Source organism: Notamacropus eugenii, chromosome 1 (genome assembly GCF_028372415.1).
Source record: "Notamacropus eugenii isolate mMacEug1 chromosome 1, mMacEug1.pri_v2, whole genome shotgun sequence".
NCBI lineage: Eukaryota > Metazoa > Chordata > Mammalia > Diprotodontia > Macropodidae > Notamacropus > Notamacropus eugenii.
The window spans coordinates 592,486,101-592,505,370 of record NC_092872.1 but is presented as its reverse complement, the minus strand read 5'-3'; the positions used below and the strand labels follow the sequence as shown (position 1 = coordinate 592,505,370).

Genomic DNA, 19,270 nt, shown 5'->3' with positions numbered 1-19,270 from the left:
TGGAAGCCAAGAAGAAAGGTCAAAGAGTTCTAACTGATTTCCTCTCTGGCAAATTCCACCTTCCTCCAAAGGATCTATATAATACCGTTGTTTAGACTTAATGTGTAAATTTAGACTTAACTTTAGTCCTATGTTGAGGGTTTGGGGCATTTCTGGAAAGATATTTATTACTTGGGATTGCCATAAAGACAATAACTTTCTCATTGGACCCTCACTGAAGTAAAAAGTGGCCCAATATGAAAAAAAGATTATCAACAAAGTAGTAAGTACTTTGGGATCACATTTTTTTCTCAACAGTATACAAGGGGTTATTGGAGATTAAATTGAAAAAAAAAAAAAGACAGTCTTTACCCTCAAGGACTTTGCAGCCTCATTGCGGGGAGACAGGTTTAATAGACAGGAAACTATTAGAGAATGATTAAGGGCAAATGACTGTATAGACTACATCTTTGATAGCTGTTGAGAGGGATCAACTTGAGATAGAGAAGGTAAGGTTTCATGGAGGTGCTAGCACCCATACTGGACTTTATTGAATGTATGCTTTTTGATGGATGTTGGAAGAGAGGGAAGACTTCCAGATGGAACAATTTAAGACAAGAAAAACTATGGCATATGTGGAGACCAGTGAATAGAGTGGAGAAGAAGCACTAGTTTGGAGAAGTAGGAAGGAACGATAAAACTCTAGGCAGAAGCATTTGGATTTTCTGCCATAGACTGTAGGGAGCCATCATAGATTCTTCAACAGAGCATTTGTACCCCAATATGTATAATCAAGGGCCATGCCTTGATAATTCTCCCTCCACAATATATCTCCCAACTACAATCTTCTCTCCACTCACAGGACTTCTACCCTCATCCAATCTCTCATCAACTCTTACCTTGACAATTACAATAGTCTCATTATTGGTTTTCCTGCTTTCAAGCCCATCTCTTCTCCAAGTCATCCTACAGACAGCTGCCAAATTCATCTTCCTAAAGCATGTCTGACCATGTCACTCCCTTCCTTCAGACTTCACTGACTCCCTAGTGCCTATTCATAGGTTCCCACAGTGAGTGATACTGCCACCTGGGGGGCTCTGGAATGATCCAGTGGGGGGTGGTAGTAATCTGAGGTGCAATTGGGGGGGGGGGGAGGTTGAATAAAAATAAAGGAGTGGTGGAAGCATAAGGAAAGAAAAGAAAACAAGAAAATTTTGAAAAACTATGTTTCATCTGTTGTGTAACAGAGATAAAATTGTAGTGGTTACATTATTTTCCAAGTAAACACACAAAATCCAAGTTATAACCCATCAGCCCACTGACAGGTCTTAACAAGCAAGTGTTGGCAGGTGAGTGTGTTGTGCTTTGTTGCATGCATTGGCAGGAATACGTGTATGTAATGACTTGTTTACAGTATGATACTATATGGTTACTATTGTGTCATCAAATTTTCAATGCAGGAAAAAACCAAAATTACAATAAATCACTAAGTTTAAGAAGTATAATTTTAAAAATACATATTTTTTGAAATGATGCAAATTTTTAAAAAACATTAAAGCATTAAAGAAAGTAGATTTCTAGGGCAGGTGCTGAAGTGAAGGTGCTGAAAGTTATTTTGAAAAGGAGGCAATAGGTCAAATAAATTTGGGAACCTCAGGTCTATAGGATAAAATGGTTGGTTATGGTTATTGTCCTTCATTCTTGAAGAGGACCAAAATGACATCACTGTGGTAGAGTCAAGTTTTAATGTGTCTGACAGTGACTGGAATGCTCTACCACAGGTAGAACACATATAATCTGTGTGGACATTTGGGGTGGATACTCTAAGTTTCTGCATCCTGAGTTTCCTTTGAGCTATTTTAATTCTGCTTCGCTCACAGAGCGTAGTACTTTCTCTGATGTGGGCACGCCAGGCTGAGCAGTCCTGTGCCAGTGTCTCCCATGTTACACAATTCCAAAGTTCTTAAGCAAGACCTTGAGAGTGTCCTTGTATTCCTTCTTCTGATCACCATGTGAACACTTGCCCTGGGTGAATTCTCCATAAAAGTGTTTTTGGCAAGTGTACATTTTGCATTTGAACAACACGGCCAGTCCATCAGTCATGCTCTCTGAAGCAGAGTGTGAATGCTTGGCATTTTAGTTTGCATAAGGACCTCGGTGTCTGGTCCCTTATCCTCCCAGGTGATCTTCAGAATCTTCCTAAGACAATTTAAATGGAAGCAATTCAGTTTCCTGGCATGGCACTGGTAGACTGTCCGGGTTTCACAGGAATACAACAATGAGGTCAGCACAACATCTCTGTAGCCCTTCTCTCCTACACTTTCCTTCAGAGTCTCCCAAACACTGAGCTAGCTTGGGTAACGCATGTGTCAACCTCATTATCAGTGTGTACATCCATGGAAAGTACACTACCAAGGTAACTGAATTTATCCACAGCATTCAAAACTTCATTTGCTGTAACTGATAGTTAGTTCCACATATGGATGGTGTGGTGGTGGCTGATGGAGCACCTGTGTTTTCTTGCTGTTAATTGTTAGGCCAAAATTAGCACAAACAGTAGAGAATTGATCAACATTTTGTTGCATCTCAGCTTCAGAGGCTGCATTGAGTGTAAAATCATCTGCAAACAGAAAATCATGCATTTCTGATCATTAATTAGGAAAAAATAACAATTGCTTGCATTTTATATAACTTTAGAAGCATTTTTACAAATATCTCATTTGATTCCCACAACAACAACCCTGTGAGGTAGGTGCTATTACTATTATGCCCATTTTACAGAGGAGGAAGCTGAGGAATACAAAAGTTTCGACTCACCCAGGATCACACAGAGCTAACAAGGTCTGAGTGTGGCTTTTAATTTAGGTCTTCCTGACTCTACATCCAGTACTCTATCTACCATGCCTCCTACCTGCCTATAAAATAGAGTTTAGCATTTAAGATCCTTCATGGTGTGACACCAGCCTATCTTTCCAGACTTATTTCACGTTACTTCTTGCTGTTCTATAAACTCAGCCATATCTAATATTTGTCTCCCATATCTAGAATGTCCTTTTCTCCCCTCCCCTTCAAATCATTAACCTCCCAGTGCTGCCTTCTAAAGCCTTTTCTGATCCATTAGATGTTAGTTCATTTTCTCCTAAAATTCTCTTGCATTTATGTGTCTACTTATCTTGTATCCTTCCAGAAGAATATAAGATTCTTGAAGACTTAATAAATGATTGTTAAATTAAATTGAGTTGTTGAATGAAGAAAGCAGAATCGGGGGGAAATTAGTTTGTTAATGATAGGATGGATAGGAGGGGAAGAGCTTTTTAGAACAGAGATCCAGTTAGGAAGCTCTGCTGAAACAATGCAGAGGTGAGATTATGAGAACCTGGAATAGGCCAATAATTCTCAGACTTTTGGTCTTAGGACACTTTTACATTCTTTTAAAAAAATATATTTATTTTCATCATTCTTTTCTTTTAAAATTCTGAGTTCCAGATCCTCTCCCTCCCTCCCACTCCTCCCCCACCCACTAAGAAGGCAGCAATCTGATAGCAATTATATATGTGAAATCATGCAAAACATACTTCCATATTAGCCATATTGCAAAAAAAGGAGGGGATTATACTTCAGTTTTTACTCAGAGTTCATTGGTTCTCTTCCTGGAGGTGGACAGCAGTCTTTTTTTTCATTATGAGTCCTTTGGAATTGTCTTGATTTGTATTGATCAGAGTAGCCAACTCTTTCACATTTGATTATTACTACAATATTGTTGTTACTGTGCATAATGATCTCCTGGTTCTTCACACTTCACTTTGCATCAGTTCATATAGGTCTTACCATGTTTTTCTGAAATCACCCCCTCATCCTCTCTTATAGCACAATAAATAGTACTCCAACACAATCACATGCCACAACTTATTCAACCATTCCCCAAATGACAAGCATCTCTTCAATTTCCTAATCTTTGCCACCACAAAAAGAGCTGCTATAAATAATTTCATACATCCTATTACTTTTTATTTGATCTCTTTGAGGTGCAGACTAGTAATGTTATTGCTTGACCAAAGGGCATGCACAATTTTATAGTCTTTCTGGTATGGTATCAGATTATTCTCCACAATAGCTGGACCGATTGACTACTCCACCAACAGTTCATTAGTGTATTTATTTTTCCTCATCCCCTCCAACATTTGTCATTTCTTGATAGGTGTGAGGTGGTATGTTAGAGTTGTTTTAATTTGCTATCTCTAATCAATAATGATTGAGAGCATTTTTTCATGTGACCTTAGCTCTGATTTCTTCTTGTGAAAACTTGCTATTTGACCTTTTGTTAACTAGGGGATGGCTCATTTTTATGAATTTAACATAGTTCCCTACATATTTGAGGAATGTGGCCTTTATCAGAGAAACTTGCTGTAAAATATTTTTATATTACTTCATTGTGTGTGGTACCTTTTAGCAAAATATAGTTTCCCTGATTCTCTTTTTAATTAGGTCTATTTTTGCTTTTGCTTTGTCTGAGATCATGATTACTACTCCTTCCCCCCTTTTATTTACTTTAGTTGAAGCATAATGGATTTTCCTCCAGTTCTTTATTTTAATTCTGTGTGTGTCTTTCTACTTTAAATATGTCTCTTGTAAGTAACATATTATTGGATTCTGGTTTCTTATCCATTCTGCCATCTGCTTCCATTTTATGGGTAAGCTCATCCCATTCTCAGTTATGGTAACTGTGTATTTCCCTGCATCCTATTTTCTTGAATTTATTCTTCTCTTTTCACCCTGTCCTCCCTCGAAAGTTTGTTTTGCTTCTGACCACTGCCTCCCTTAATTCACTTTACCTTTTATCACCATGTCACCACTTTTATCCACTTTCCCTCCCATTTCCATGCTGGGTAAGACAGATTTCTATACCCAACTGACAATGTACATCTATTCCTGCCTCTTTGAATCAATTCTGATGAGAATAAGATTTAATCATTGCACTGCCACTCCCATCCTCACTTGCTCAGCCCCATCTTTTTCTTCTTCAAAATAAAAGCTCTTCCTTATGAGCCTCTTTTATGAGAGGAAAATTTTCCATTATACCTCTCTCTTCCCCTTTCTCCCAATGCATTCCTCTTTCTCACCCCTTCATTTTCTTTTTTGAGATCATTCCAATATAAGCAATTCATATTAGGACCCTCTGTCTCTATAGATTCCTTCTAACTGCTTGCATGATAAAGCTTTTTTTAGTTATATGCATCATCTTCCCACATATGAATGTAAACAATTTAACTTCATTGAGTTTCTTATGATTACTCTTCCATGTCTACCTTTTTATTCTTCTCTTGAGTCTTGTGTTTGAATGTCATATGTTTTATTCAGCACTGATTTTTACATTATGACTGTTTGAAAGTCCTCTATTTCATTAAATATCCATTTCCACCTGAGGGATTATACTCAATTTTGCCAAGTAGGTTATTCTTGGTTATAATTCTCCTTTGCCTTCAGGAATATCATATTCCAGGTCCTCCACTTCTTTAATGTGTTGTTGTTCAGTCATTCAATCATGTCTGACTCTTCATGACCCTTTGGACCATAGCACATCAAGACCTTCTATTCTCCACTGTCTCTTGGAGTTTGCCCAAGCTTATGTTCATTGTTTCTGTAACATTATCTGTCCACTCATCCTCTGCCATTCCCTTTCCCCTTTTCCTTCAATCTTTCCAAACATGAGTGTCTTTTCCAATGAGTCTCATCTTCTCATTATGTGACCAAAGTATTTAAGCTTCAGTATTTGACCTTCCAGTGTATAGCCTGAATTAATCCAAGTACTGACTGTTTTGACTTCCTTGTTATCCAAGGAACTATCAAAAGTCTTCTTCAACACCACAACTTGAAAGCATTGATTCTGTGATGCTTAGATTTCCTTATAGTCCAATTCTCACAGACATACCTTGCTACTGGCAAAACTACAGCTTTGACTATATGGGCCTTTGTCAGCAAGGTAATGTCTTTGCTTTTTAGTATGCTGTTCAGATTTGCTACAGCTTTTCTTCCAGGGAGCAAGTGTCTTTTAATTTCATGGCTACAATCATTGCAATGATCTTTGAGCCCAAGAATATAAAATCTGATACTGTTTCCATTTCTTCTCCCTCTATCTGTCTGAAGTAATGGGCCAGTTGCCAAGATCCTAGGTTTTTTTTTTTTTAATGTTAAGCTTCAAGCCAGCTTTTACCCCCTCCTTTTCCACCTTCATCAAGAGACTTCTTAATTCTTCTTGATTTTCTGCCAACAGAGTGGTATCATATGCATATATGAGACTGCTGATATTTCTCCTAGCAACTTTAAAACTCCAGCCTTTGATTCATCCAGCTTTGCATTTTGTATGAAGTACTCTGTATATAAGTTAAATAAATAAGGTGACAATATACAGCTTTTTTGTATTCTATTTCCAATCTTAAACCAATGAGTTGTTCCATGTTTGGTTCAAACTGTTGTGTTTTGGCCCACATACAATTTTCTCAGGAGACATGTAAGATGATCTGGTACTGCCATCTCTTTAAGGATTTGCCACATTTTATTATGATCCACACAAAGATTTTAATGTAGTTAATGCAGTAGAAGTAGATGTTTTCCTGGAACTCCCTTGCTTTCTCTACTAGTCAGTGAATGTTGGCAATTTGGTCTCTAGTTCTTCTGCCTCTTTGAAAACCAGCCTGCTCTTCTGGTAATTTTCAGTTAAGGTATTGCCGAAACCTAGCTTGCAGAATCTTAAGCATAACCTTGTTGGTGCATGAAATGAATACAACTGTTCAGTGATTTAAACATGTTTTGCCTTGCCCATCTTTAGGATTGAGACATAAACCAATCTTTTCCAATCCAGTGGCCATTGTGTTTTCCAAATTTTCTGGCTGGCATACTGAATGCAGCAGTTTAACAGCATCATCTTTTAGGGTTTTAAATAGCTCAGCTGGAATTCCATCATCTCCTCTAGCATCATAGTTAGCAATGCTTCTAAAGGTATCCCTTTAATGTGGAAGTTGCTAAATCTTGTGTGGTCCTGATTGTGGCTCCATCATATCTGAATTGTTTCTTTCTTGCTGCTTGCAATATTTTCTCCTTGTTGTGGAAGCTCTACAATTTGGCTCTAGTATTTCTGGGAGTTTTCATTTTGGGATCTCTGAAAGAGGTGACTGGTGGATTTTTTAAATTTCTATTTTACCCTCTGGATCTAAGTTTTTGCAGTGGTTATCCTTTACAATTTCTTGAAATACGATGTATAGGCTCTTTTATTCTACCATGCCATTTAGGTAGTCCAATTCTCTCTCTTAAATTCTTTCTCCTTGGTCTATTTTCCAGATCAGTTGTTTTTCTGCTATTTTTTCATTCTTTTGACTTTGTTTAATTGTTTCTTGATATCTCATGGAGTCATAGGCTTCCAGTTGCAATTTTAATTTTTGTGAAATTACTTTATTCAGTGATCTTTTATACCTCTTTTTTCATTTGGCCAATTCTACTTTTTAAGACATTCTTTTCTTCATTGAATTTTGTGCCACTTTTACCATTAGGCCAATTCTGTGTTTTAAAGTGTGATTTTCTTCAGCATTTTTTGTACCTCTTTTACCAAACTGTTCATTCTTTTTTCATAATTTTTTTGTATCACTCATTTCTTTTCCTAATTTTTTCTCTACCACTCTTACCAGGAATTCTTGCTGGCCCTGGATCCAATTAGCATTTTTTCTTTGAGGTTTTGCTTACAGTTTTGTCACATTGTTGTCTTCTTCTAAGTTTGTCTTGATCTTCCCTGCCACCTTAGTCACTTTTTATGGTCAAGTACTTTTTTTGTTGTTTGCTCCTTTTCCCAGCCTATTTCTTTATTTTGAATTTTATGTTAAACTTGAGCTCTGCTCATCTGGGGGTGGAGAGGCACTGTTCCAAGTTTTAGGCTTTTTTTGTGATGCTGTTTTAAGAGTGAGTTCTGGGGGGGTCTGTAAGTTTCTAAGGTGTTGTTATTCGGGAAAAGGTGCGGTCACTGCTCTCCTGGTCTATGCTCTGGTCTTTTTGCAAGAAGGTCCTTTTTTCCCAGGCTTCCTCTTAGCGCTGGAACTGCGACCAGGGTCCCAGTTCCCTTGTGACAGATTACAAGTGCTCCTCTCTGCCCTGGAACTGTGTCCCAGAACTGTTTATGGGCAATGAAGTTCTCAATCAGTGCCAGCAAAGGATCCCCTGTAATCTCTTTCTGATCCATTGTCCAAACCTCTTACCATCCCTGGATTATGAGATCCTGAGGCTGCTGCTATTGCTGTTGCTGTGGGTGTCCTGGCTGCCTCCAGGGCCCACTACTGGTATTCCTGCTGTTTGGAGGGGAATGTTGGGAGAGTTCACTTAGGTCCCAGCTGTACTCTGCTACCTTGGCTCCCCCTTTTCATACTCTTAAAAATTATTGGGGACTCCCCAAAGAGATTTTGTTTATGTGGGTTAAAACTACTGGTGATTACTGTATTAGACATTAAAATATCTAATTTTTTAATCAAAATAGTTTTGACCTTATAGACCACCTCTAAAGAGTTTCAGTGACTCTTAGGGATTCCTGGACCACACTTTGAGAACTGGACTAGGACATGGGTGGAAGTCAAGGAAAGGCCGCCTCTGGGATTCTTTTTTAAAAGAAGTTACTAGATATCTATTTGCTTTGGATGGTTTTGGAGCCAGGGACTGGGAATAGATGAAAGCATTTAAAGCTCACAGGCTCTTTAAGATTATCTGGCCAAACTCCATTTTACAGATGAGGAAAATGAGGGTCAGAGAAATTAAATGACTGGCCCAAAGCTGTATTGGCAATAAATAAAGGGCCTGTTTTGAATTCAGACCATTTGACTCCAAGTCTAATGCCCTTTCACAACATAGTGAACTCAAGATTTTATTCCAGCTTGGAAACTAAAATGAAATAAAGGTGTGGCCATTAGGGCATCTAGTCCTGTTTTGAGGCCTTACGTCAAGTAGGATTCTCTGGAGCTATTCTTCTACTTTGAAATACAACTCATTCCCTGTGGACTTGCCCACAGGATGAAAAAGAGGAATGTTGTATAGGCACAGGGGAAACAGAGGGAGACAGAAAGGTTTTTTCACCTAGAGTAAGAAATCTTTTGTAAATGTTCATTTCTTCATAGGTATGTCTTCCTTTTCTTCTGGGACTTCATTTGCCATATGTAATGTCAACAGGTGAGTCAATAATCATGTCAGTAATGGTCTACAATTGTGCAAGTCTTTGCCCTAAGCCTGGCCTCTATATCTATCCTACATTGCAATCCAAACACTCCCAACCAAAGCTAACTTCTTTTTGCTAAGGCCATCTGCCACATAAACTAATAATTCCAGAATTCAGGTTTACTAAATAGCCAGGTGTTTCCCAGCCCAAACTGCAGTTGGAATTCTCCAAACTCTATACTCTCTACCATGAAACATTTTGCTCTCTCTAGCCTTCTTGTAGTCAAGCTCTCGAATGAAACAATGCATTTGAAATGCCTTGCAAACTTAAAGTACTATACAAGCATCAATTATTATTATTGTTAATATGAATCAATCAAGAAGCGCCTATTGTGTGACAGGTTTGGGCAAAAGGAAGGCACAACGGGACAATCCCTGCTCTCAAAGGGCTTCCCTTTTATCAGGGACAGCAGTAAGTATTCAAGTAAGTGTATACAGAATCAGTAGAAGGCCTTTGGGGGATAAGGCACTAGCTGCTGGGGATCAAGAAAAGCTTCATGCTAGGTAACTGAATTTTGAAGTAAACACGGGACTCTAAAAGATTGGGGTGAGGAGGGATATCATTAGAGCCATGAGGGATAACTAATACAAAGGAATAGAGAGAGGAGATGAGTGCCATGTGCGAGCAACAGCAAGAAGGTCAATGGGACTGGACTTTGGAGTGTGTGGAATGGATGTGTAATAAAGTAGCAAAAGTAGTTTTGGGCCTGATTGTGAAGGATTTTAAATGCCAAACAGAAGTCTTTATATTTGATCCTAGACCTAAACGAAACAAAGAGCCACTGGAATTTATTGAGCAGGGAAGGGACACAGGCAGACCTGTAAATATTGAGAAATAGTGATTTGTCAACTGTATGGAGCATGAATTGGAACCAGGAGAGATTGGATACAGGGAGACTAGTTAGGAGGCAATTGTAATAGTCCAGGTAAGAGAAAATGGGACAGAAATGGGATGGTTGACATGTGTACTTAAAGGAAATAGATGTGAGAAAGTTCACAAAAATAGACATGACAAGATTTGGCAACTGATTGCATATATGGAGTAAGGAATGATTTGGAGGTTGCAAATCTAGATGCCTGGAAAGATGGTACTTGACATGAGACCAGGAAGTTTGGAAGAGAGGCAGGGATGGGGAGAAAGATAACAGGTTTTGTTTTAGGTATATTAAATTTGGGATGTCTCTAGTTCAAAATCTAATAGGCAATTGGTGATATAGTACAATAGCTAAGCAAAGTGATGAGGGCTGTATAGAACTGGGAATCATATGCAAAGAGTTGAGAATGAAATCCATGCTAACCAACAAGGTCACAAAGGGAGAGAAGAAAAAGTATCTTATGGGCAACTAGGTGGTATAGTGGGTAGAGTGCCAGGCTTGGAGTTAGGAAGACCCATCTTCCTGAGAGCAAATCTAGCCTCAGACACTTACTAGCTGAGTGAGCCTGGGCAAGTCACTTAACCCTGTTGACCTCAGTTTCCTTATGTGTAAAATGAGCTGGAAAAGGAAATGGCAAACTACTCTAGTATCTTTGCCAAGAAAACCCCAAATGGGGTCATGAAGAATCTGAAAAAATTCAGCAACAACAGTCTTGGAATATAGCCACATTTGGGTGTTGGGATATGGAGGATGATTCAGTAAAAGAAACTATAACTGTTTTTATTATTCTTATTTTTATAGATGTGTAAGAAGCCAGGGTCAGGAAAGGAGGTATAATAGAAGTGAAGATCCAGATGGGAAGACTTTGAAGAAAGGGAGAATACTTTTTTTTTTAAGCTTGCAGGTTTTAAGAACTAAGGACTTTTGGTGAAAGTAATAATAATAATAGAGATAACTGGCATTTGTACACTGTATATCACTGAGCTTTGCAAAGAGTTTTCCATATATCCTTTCATTTGAGCTTTACAAAAATCCTGTGAGGTATGTACTACAATTACTATCATTTCTACTTTGCAGATGAAGAAAACTGACACAGCAAGTGTCTGAGAATTAAAATTCAGTTCTTCCTAACTCCAAGTCTAGCACTCTCTCCAGATTTGCAGACCAATAAAATGTTGCCCTGGATAGGTCACTGGGAAATGTTACACTAGACTTACCTTCTCTGTATGTTTTCTTTTTGGCTTGGGTGGCTGCTGTATTAAACATAGGGCATATATAAGGCATTTAGTAAATGCTTGTGGAGGGACTGAAAACTTTTTAACTTGTTTATAATGAGACCTTAGTCTTGAGTAATATGTTTCCTGAATTCATATCTGGTAGAGTTTCATGGGGGCAGCTACATGGTGTAGGGGATAGAGTGCCAAGTCTCTAGTCGAGGAAGACCTAAGTTCAAATCCCACCTCAGACATTTAAACATTTATTTTTATAGATGTGCAGGAAGCCAGGATGTGAAAGGGAGGTATGATAGAAGTGAAAGTCAGGATGGGAGAAGAAGAAAGGGAGAAAGTCACTTACCCTTATTTGCCTTAGTTTCCTTATTTGTAAAACGAGCTGGAGAAGGAAATGGCAAACCACTCCAGTATCCTAGCCAAGAAAACCTCATATGGGGTCATGAAGGACTGGACATGACTGAGCAACAGCAAGAGTTTCATGGGGTCTTAGGATTTTGATTTGTCTGGCTTGGAAGTCTTAAATTAACATGACAATTTGGCATTCACTCCTGTGGTTGATAAAGTGTATAACTTGTTTTTCTCATTTAAGCAGTTCACCAAATTTAAGTACAGAGGATGACTTGCCCAAATTCCTACAAAGTGCTACAAAGATTGGCTTCTAGTGATGGACCTACCCTGTCTCCTCTTTTGGGGGGAGGGGAAGGGATGGGGCAAAGAGAACTGAAAACTAATGATTAATCAGTAAGAACTAGCTGGAATTAATGCTGATTAAAATTAAATTAAATTTTCAACTCTACCCTCTTTTTACTTCCCTACTGTCAGTTATATTTTCCACCTAGGGCTGACCACTGAAAGAGCAGTGATTCTGAAAAAACACTTCAATATTCCAGAAAAGGGAAGAGGTGTAGAGAAGCTAGAGGCAGGTACCTCTGGCTTGATGGTCTTTGCATAATGAACTGTTTCTGAATGTTGTGGGTTACTAAGTAGCCAGTGGCTAAAGTTTAGCCTCTTAGTTTAAGGACCCAACTGATAAAGATTTTAAGACTTAAAAATCTGAAGAGGCCAGTTCTGCTTTAGACTTAAAAGCCTATGATTAAACAATGATCAAATATCGATGATATTTATTAAGTGCTAAGTTGCCTCAGCACTGTGCTAGAGAGGATGGAAAATATGAAAACATAAAAACACTCTCTCTTCTCTCACTTATGGAAAGTAGGCTGCCTTCTGGTCCGTGTGCGGCCACCTTAGCCACTCGGCACTGACCTTAAATAAGCACTTTACCTTCTGCCTCGGTTTACCTCTCTCTAAAATGGGGACCCTATGACTCGGCCGGGACCCTCGGGGGCAGCCACTCGCGTCTGTCCTAGGCGTGCTCGAATTCCCCCAACTGCTCCAGGGGAACCCTTCGCAAGCCCCTGGCAGGCGGGGGACTCCCTCCGGACGTCAGCCTCCCCGGTGGGCTGAGGAGGCTGAGGGGAGGGGACGCCACTTTTCAGGGAAGTTTGGTCTCGTTGAGTAAACTCGCTCTCCGTGCTGGGGATGGGTTTGAGCAAGGGGAGGGCCCCCCCGGAAACCTCAGCCTTGCCAGGTCGGGGCGCATCGGCCGTCGGTCCGCCAGCAGCTCCCGTCCCGGCTCCGCACCAGGGCTGGCCCAAGAGCCGGGAGGTCGGCAGCTGATGCGGGGCTGGGGGCGAGGAGAGAACACGGTAGGTTTCCGAAGGCCCCCGGATCCATTCACTGGCTAAACGGGTCCCAGGCCTTGGGCTGGGAGAAGGTGGCCGATCCTTGCGTCCCGGAGGGCGAGGGGGACGCCGGACGCAGGCACTCGGCTCCCACCCCGCCACCCTTGCCCTCTGCGCCTTTGCACCCGCAGCCCTTCGGCCCTGGGTGGCTCGGCCCCCTCCAGCTCCCCTCCCACTTCGCCTCTCCCTCTTCTCCTCTTCTCGCGGCTCTTCCCCGCTCCCATTGGCCGCCGGGGAAACCCTCCCCTCCGTCCAATAGCCGTGGCCTGCGGCCCGTTCGGCTCCAGCTGCCGGCTCTCTGAGTGGCCGGCGGCCGGCGGAGTGGCGGGCCGGCGGCCAATGGGCGCGGGCCGGCCGAGGAATGGCTGGTCTTGGTGGAGGGGAGGGGGCGGAACGCAAGAGGCGGCGATCCCGGCGGCGGCGGCGACGGCGGCGGAGGAGGAGGGGGAGGAGGAGGAGGGGGAGGGGTGGCGGGGGGCGTTCGCCAGCTCGGAGGCAGAAAGTGCCACGACTCCACACTCACACACACACAGACACGCACACAGCGCCCGGACGGACGGACGGGCGTGCAGCTGGGGAGGCGGCGGCGGCGGCGGCAGGCGTGCGGCGGGCACTGCGGGGCGCTCGAGCGGCAGGCGGAGCTGCCTTCCTTCTCTGGGGCTGGGGCGAGTGGCCGGCGCCGGCTCCTCCTCGTCGGGGCTTATTTTCCCGTGACCGGCAGCGTTAAGCGGCGGTGTCTCTTCCTAATTCCGGCTTCTCCCAGCGCAGGTAGGAAACTTCACCCGGGGCTCCGGCAGCCAGCCCCTGGGGGAGCTGCCCCGGCCTCTGGGAGGGGCGGGCTGGGCTCCTCGGGCTTCTCTGACCTGACTGGACCGATCCTCCCTCCTCTTCCTCCCCACCCCCCGGAGCGTCTGGCAGCGGTCGTGCCCCTCCTCACCAGCCTGTGGGGAGGGGGCGCCCCGCCTGGCAGTGGCCGTGCCCCTCCTCACTAGCCTGTGGGGAGGGGGCGCCCCGCCTGGCAGTGGCCGTGCCCCTCCTCACCAGCCTGTGGGGAGGGGGCGCCCCGCCTGGCAGTGGCCGTGCCCCTCCTCACTAGCCTGTGGGGAGGGGGCGCCCCGTCTGGCTGCGGTCGTGCCCCTCCTCACTAGCCTGTGGGGAGGGGGCGCCCCGTCTGGCAGCGGCCGTGCCCCTCCTCACTAGCCTGTGGGGAGGGGGCGCCCCGTCTGGCTGCGGTCGTGCCCCTCCTCACTAGCCTGTGGGGAGGGGGCGCCCCGTCTGGCTGCGGTCGTGCCCCTCCTCACTAGCCTGTGGGGAGGGGGCGCCCCGTCTGGCAGCGGCCGTGCCCCTCCTCACTAGCCTGTGAGGATTTGGCGTTTCCCCCTCCCTGGGGTACGAGGAGGGGGCTATCAGTCTCAGGCCCTTGGGGAGGGGGCGCCCCGTCTAGGAGCAGTGTGCCCTCCCCAGCCTGTGGGGAGGGGGCATTCCCTCCTCCCTAGCCTTTGGGCAGGGCGAGCTGAGTTTGCCTCGACGGGGTGGTCCTCTGGCTGTGCCCCAGGAAGGACCTGAGGGAGCGGGCAGGGGGCACTGCCCCGCCGGCTGCCTCGCAGACCGCCCGGAGTGACACGTCTCCCTCCGGCCCCTCCTCCCCCCGCCCTTTCCCGGCGGTGCTCGGGATGGACCCAGCGCTTGAGAGTCGGGGGATCCCTTTCCGCCTTCTCCAGCTCCCGGTCTCCCTACCCCCCTTCCCCGGGCTCCCTCGGAGGGAAGGATGGGGGGGAGGGTCCCCCCGGGCCGGGGCTAGGAGAGGCGAGAGCTGATTCCCCCCAGGCCCGGCAGAGGGTGAGACCTTTAGCCCCGGCCCAGGCCTTTGCCCCGCATGCTGCCATGGGGCTGGCTGGGCTTCTTGGCTCTGAAGTTGGGGAGGAAAAGTTGGCCGGGGCTCGATGGGGCGGCCCCCGAGCGGGCCACGTTCACTGGACGAGGAAAGAGTTAAATTTTGGGAGGCTGTAAAGGTGACGTTGCCTGACTCCGGAGTCCTGGGACAGGATGGGGGGTGGGGGCGGAGGGGCTGGGGTTGGGATGAGGTGGGGACTGGGGCGGAAGGAGGGAGGGATCGGCTTTGAATGGGAGCCTCGGCCCACAACCCGTTAATTCCTATGGCAATTTTCTTTTCGAAGAGTTGGGGAGCTGGGGGCGGGGCAACTGTAACCGGATCGGCCTGTGGGGGGCGGGGGTTCCCTAGAAGCAAAAGAGCAGAGTTAGAAATCACAGCCTTGGCTCCTGCTGTACCGCTTTAATCTCTTTCAAGTATCCCCCCTCCCGGCCCCCCATTGGCCCGGGGCATCTTAATACTGCTCCCCCTGGTGGCAGGGGTCGCAGCATCCTATGGAGGGAACACTATCTCAAGTCCTTCACCCACTGTAGCCCCTAGAAAAAAAGTGAGTAAGTGTGTGTTTGTAGGAACAGCAGAGAAAGTTGGAGATAACGTTTTGGCTTTTGGTTAAAGCCTAGGAAACAAGCATTTATGCGTTCGCTGTGTGCCAGGAACTGTGCTAATCCCTGGAAAGTCTATCCTCCTGCCCTAAAACTTTTTAATGCCCTATAAATAAATGATAATAATAGAGTAAAAGTTACGATTTGGGGCGGTCATCCCAGTGTTAAAACTTTATGGGACTAGAAATCTCTCCTCAAGCTCCCCCAGCCCTGATCTGGGCTCCAATGAATGGGCATCTTTATTCCAGCACTTTAGTCAGACTATTGGATTCAGGGTATCATGCAACGATACAGAGACAGGAAGCCTTGGGTTCAAATTGGCTCTGTTGCTTGCTACAGGTGTGACCTTGAGCAAATCACTGCCTTTCTGGACCTCAGTTTTCTAACCAGTACCCTAAGGGGGAGGGGGGGTGTTACTAGATATTTTCTATTGCCCCTTCCAAATATGAATATGTGATAACTGCTTACTTCTGCCTTGGGCAATTTCCCTTTTCTATTCTAGGACTTTTAAAGATGGGGAGAAGGGAGATGAATACCTGAGATCAATGATTCTTAAATCATTCTTGATCACCCAGTCTGGGAAGTAGTTTGCCTTTTTTTTGTAGTTAGTACCTTGGACTTGCTGATTCTGACTGCCTCTAGATGGAGTGTCTGAAGGGACTTCTCTTGCAGAATATCATACCCAAAATTTATTCTAAACTTTCCAGTTTGAGGCAGAGCTGTCCCTGATGTTGGCTGCTTCATTTAGGTTAAGCTGGCACTGAAAAGAGCACTGCTATGACCTTGAGCAAGTAATTAAACCTCAGTTTCCTCAGTTGTAATATGGAAGTGATAACATCTACCCTGCCTACCTCATAGTGTTGTTATGTGGATCAGATGACAATGTATGTGAAAGCTTTGAAAATTCATAAAATGCTATGTAATAAAGTATTATAACTTGGAGAATATCCAAGAAGGCTTGTGCAGTTTCTAGGAAATGAAACTGAATATATTCTCTCTTGGATCAAATCCAGTCACCTTTCCTTACTTTACTTTCCAGTTTTTCTCTTTATTCCTTTCTCTTGGAAGAGAGGAGAAGAGAAAAGGGGAGCTCCCAAGTTATCTGCTGTCCATCCCCAGGCTATATGTGAGCACATAGTCCAGCCAGAAGTCTGGAGAACCTCTTGGTCTGAGGCCATCTTCCTCCTCCCCCTCCCTCTGCTTTGAAATTTTGAGTCAGGCCTAGGCTTAAATTTGAAGTTCTGCAAGAAGTTTCAGCAATCTTCAGAGGTGCAGATGTTTCTACAAACTGCAAACTATGGCAAGGGACTCTAGAGATGAAAATTTAAGATCTTTAAAATATACAAAAGGCAGTGTAGTGAATAGAAAGCTGACCTCAGACTTAGGAAGACTTGGATTCGAGTTCTGCTTCTGACATGTATTTTGACTGTGTGTTCCAGGACAGGTTACTTAACTTCTCAGTGCCCCAGGCAACTCTCTAAAACTATCCTGTGCCAGTCTGTGTTGGTGGAAGAAGCTCTTCTGATGAGAGTTCCCTAAAGGGAAGAAATTGAAAATCTGGTCCAAATATACACAACATACTGAAAGTATATTTGTGTCTCAGAACTTCCTGACTTCTCTCCCTTCTCTACAGTATCTGAGTAGGTTTGCCTAAACTTTGGCCCCATGCCTACCCCAGGAAGGATGATACCAGGTTGCACAGAGGAGAGGCTGTGTGTGTGTGTGTGTGTGTGTGTGTGTGTGTGTGTGTGTGTGTGTGTGTGTGTGTGTTTTAGCAGGAAGGAGAGTGGGGTCTGAGCTGTCTCTCAGTAACTGCAAGGATTCTTTGGAAGTCCTTATACTTGAGCCAGTTCCTTCTCCGTAGCTGGAACTAATGATCTGAAATTCTTTGAACAAAGTGAACAGTTGCAGTGACAAGTGTCATGCTAGGATTGTTTTAGGGGGAGAGGGGTGTTGTTTTTTATAAACCTCAGCATTAAGTCACATTTGAGCAACTTCGTCTTTTGAAATGAGCCATGTCTGGTCAGCCTGCAACAATTATAAAATTAAACTTAAATTGTTGAATGTAAATTACCTAGTTGGAATATTGGTTTACTCTGCTTAATGAGATTCCTTTAAAACTTTTCAGGACTCTGAATAATTTTTTTTAAAACTTTGATCTAAATCAGCAGTTCTCAAACTTTTTTGTCTTAGGACCTTTTTATGTTCTTAAAAATTATTGAGAATCTCTCCCCTTCAAGAGCTTTTGTTTATGTGAGTTATGTCTGTTAATATTTATGATACTAGAAATGAAAATATCTTAGTATCGTTATGAAAATAATTTTTACATTCAAGCCCCTAACGGTCTTAGGGACACCCACCCTAGACCACACTTTGAGAACTGCTGATCTGAAACATTTAGGCTAAATGATCTGGACATGTGGATTCAGGATATGGTGATTCCAAGACTGCACAGTATTTTTATCAAATAACTTCTTTTGAGGTTGGGAACTGGAAGGGGAATGTTAACAACTAATGATGGTATGAATATAGCACCTGGCCATTGTCAGGAAGACTCATTCAGTTAGGCCTCACTTAGCAGTTGTTTGTCCCTGGGCAAGTTACTTAATCTTTATCTTCCCTAGTTTCTTCAACTTTAAAAAAAAATGGGAATAACAGTAGCTCCTACCTCACAGGGTTGTTGTGCGAATGAAATAAAATGATATTTGTAAAAAGCATTTAGCACAATGACTGGCACTAGGCACTATATAAATGGTTACTTTCTCTTTTCCTCCTTTCCCAGGTCAGAATTATAATTCAGAATTGAATTAATATCATTAATTCATAATTAATAGAATAATAGATAATTATTATCTATAGATTATAGAATCCTTTAAGGTGGCCAGTTACCTTGCTTTCTTTTTGAAAACCTTCTGTTTGAAGGTAGCCCCATTAGTATAACCAAGTAGTCTATTTGTCAGTTGGACTAATCAGCCTGATTGTTAATATGCAATAACATGTTCTCAGACAGACTAATAGTTTTACCTGCTTTTGCAAAGGCCCTGAGCATAAATCAATCAACTAGAATATATTAAGCTCCTACTGTGTGCCAAACACTAATCTAGGTGCTTGGGATGCAGATTAAAAGAGGAAGCAAACCAGGCAAGCACAATGAAAAGCAAAGGGGGTAAGAGTGTGATTTTTAGATGACATTCTTTTTTTGGGGCAGGGAGGAGTCCAGTGATTTTATTGGTATAAGGAGTTCCCTATGAGAAAATTCCATCTGCTAATGCAGAGTGACACCTATTCTACAATTTTATAGTCTTAAAGCCTGGGCACTGACAGGTTAGGTTATTTGCCTGGCATCACACAGCCATATGTGCCATATGTGGGACTTGAACTCAGGTCTTCTACTTCTTGATTACATCTCAATGACTCTTATCTTTATATATTTCATATCTTTGGATAGAGTTTTCTTGACAGTTTTGGAGTATAGCATTACTGCCTTAAAAAGAAAAAAAAGCATTTTATTAATTACCTGTCTAGTGCCACTGAGGCAGTGCAGATTAATGGAAAGAATGCTTCTGTATTTTGATTTTGGAAAACTTTGGTTCTGGTGCCACTTCACATGCTCACTAGCTGTGTGAGTCTGGGCCAATCATTTAACCTTTTTGAACCTCAGTTTCCTCATCTATAAAGTGAAGGTAATAACTGTAGAACTTAACTT

General features: G+C 43.3%; 1 protein-coding gene and 1 long non-coding RNA gene across 5 annotated transcripts in view; one reads left to right on the top strand and one right to left on the bottom strand.

Moving 5' to 3' along the window:
* Window positions 1-1,466: 1,466 nt before the first annotated feature.
* LOC140520539 (uncharacterized) lies at window positions 1,467-12,502 on the bottom strand. Its single transcript, XR_011972567.1, has 2 exons — window positions 11,673-12,502; window positions 1,467-2,599 (listed from the first exon to the last, which is right to left on the bottom strand). It is a non-coding gene; the product is annotated as an uncharacterized lncRNA (long non-coding RNA).
* Window positions 12,503-13,456: 954 nt separating this feature from the next.
* RRBP1 (ribosome binding protein 1) overlaps window positions 13,457-19,270 on the top strand; it is a 115,711-nt gene continuing 109,897 nt past the window's right edge. For 2 of the 4 annotated variants that reach the window (XM_072634517.1, XM_072634516.1), the window contains exon 1: window positions 14,724-15,083. In XM_072634517.1, the coding sequence (XP_072490618.1) occupies window positions 15,015-15,083 (69 nt within the window). In that variant the 5' untranslated portion in view covers window positions 14,724-15,014. Of the gene's footprint in view, window positions 13,840-14,723; window positions 15,084-19,270 lie in introns of those variants that run through there. The other 2 variants (XM_072634518.1, XM_072634519.1) reach the window with 2 other exon arrangements.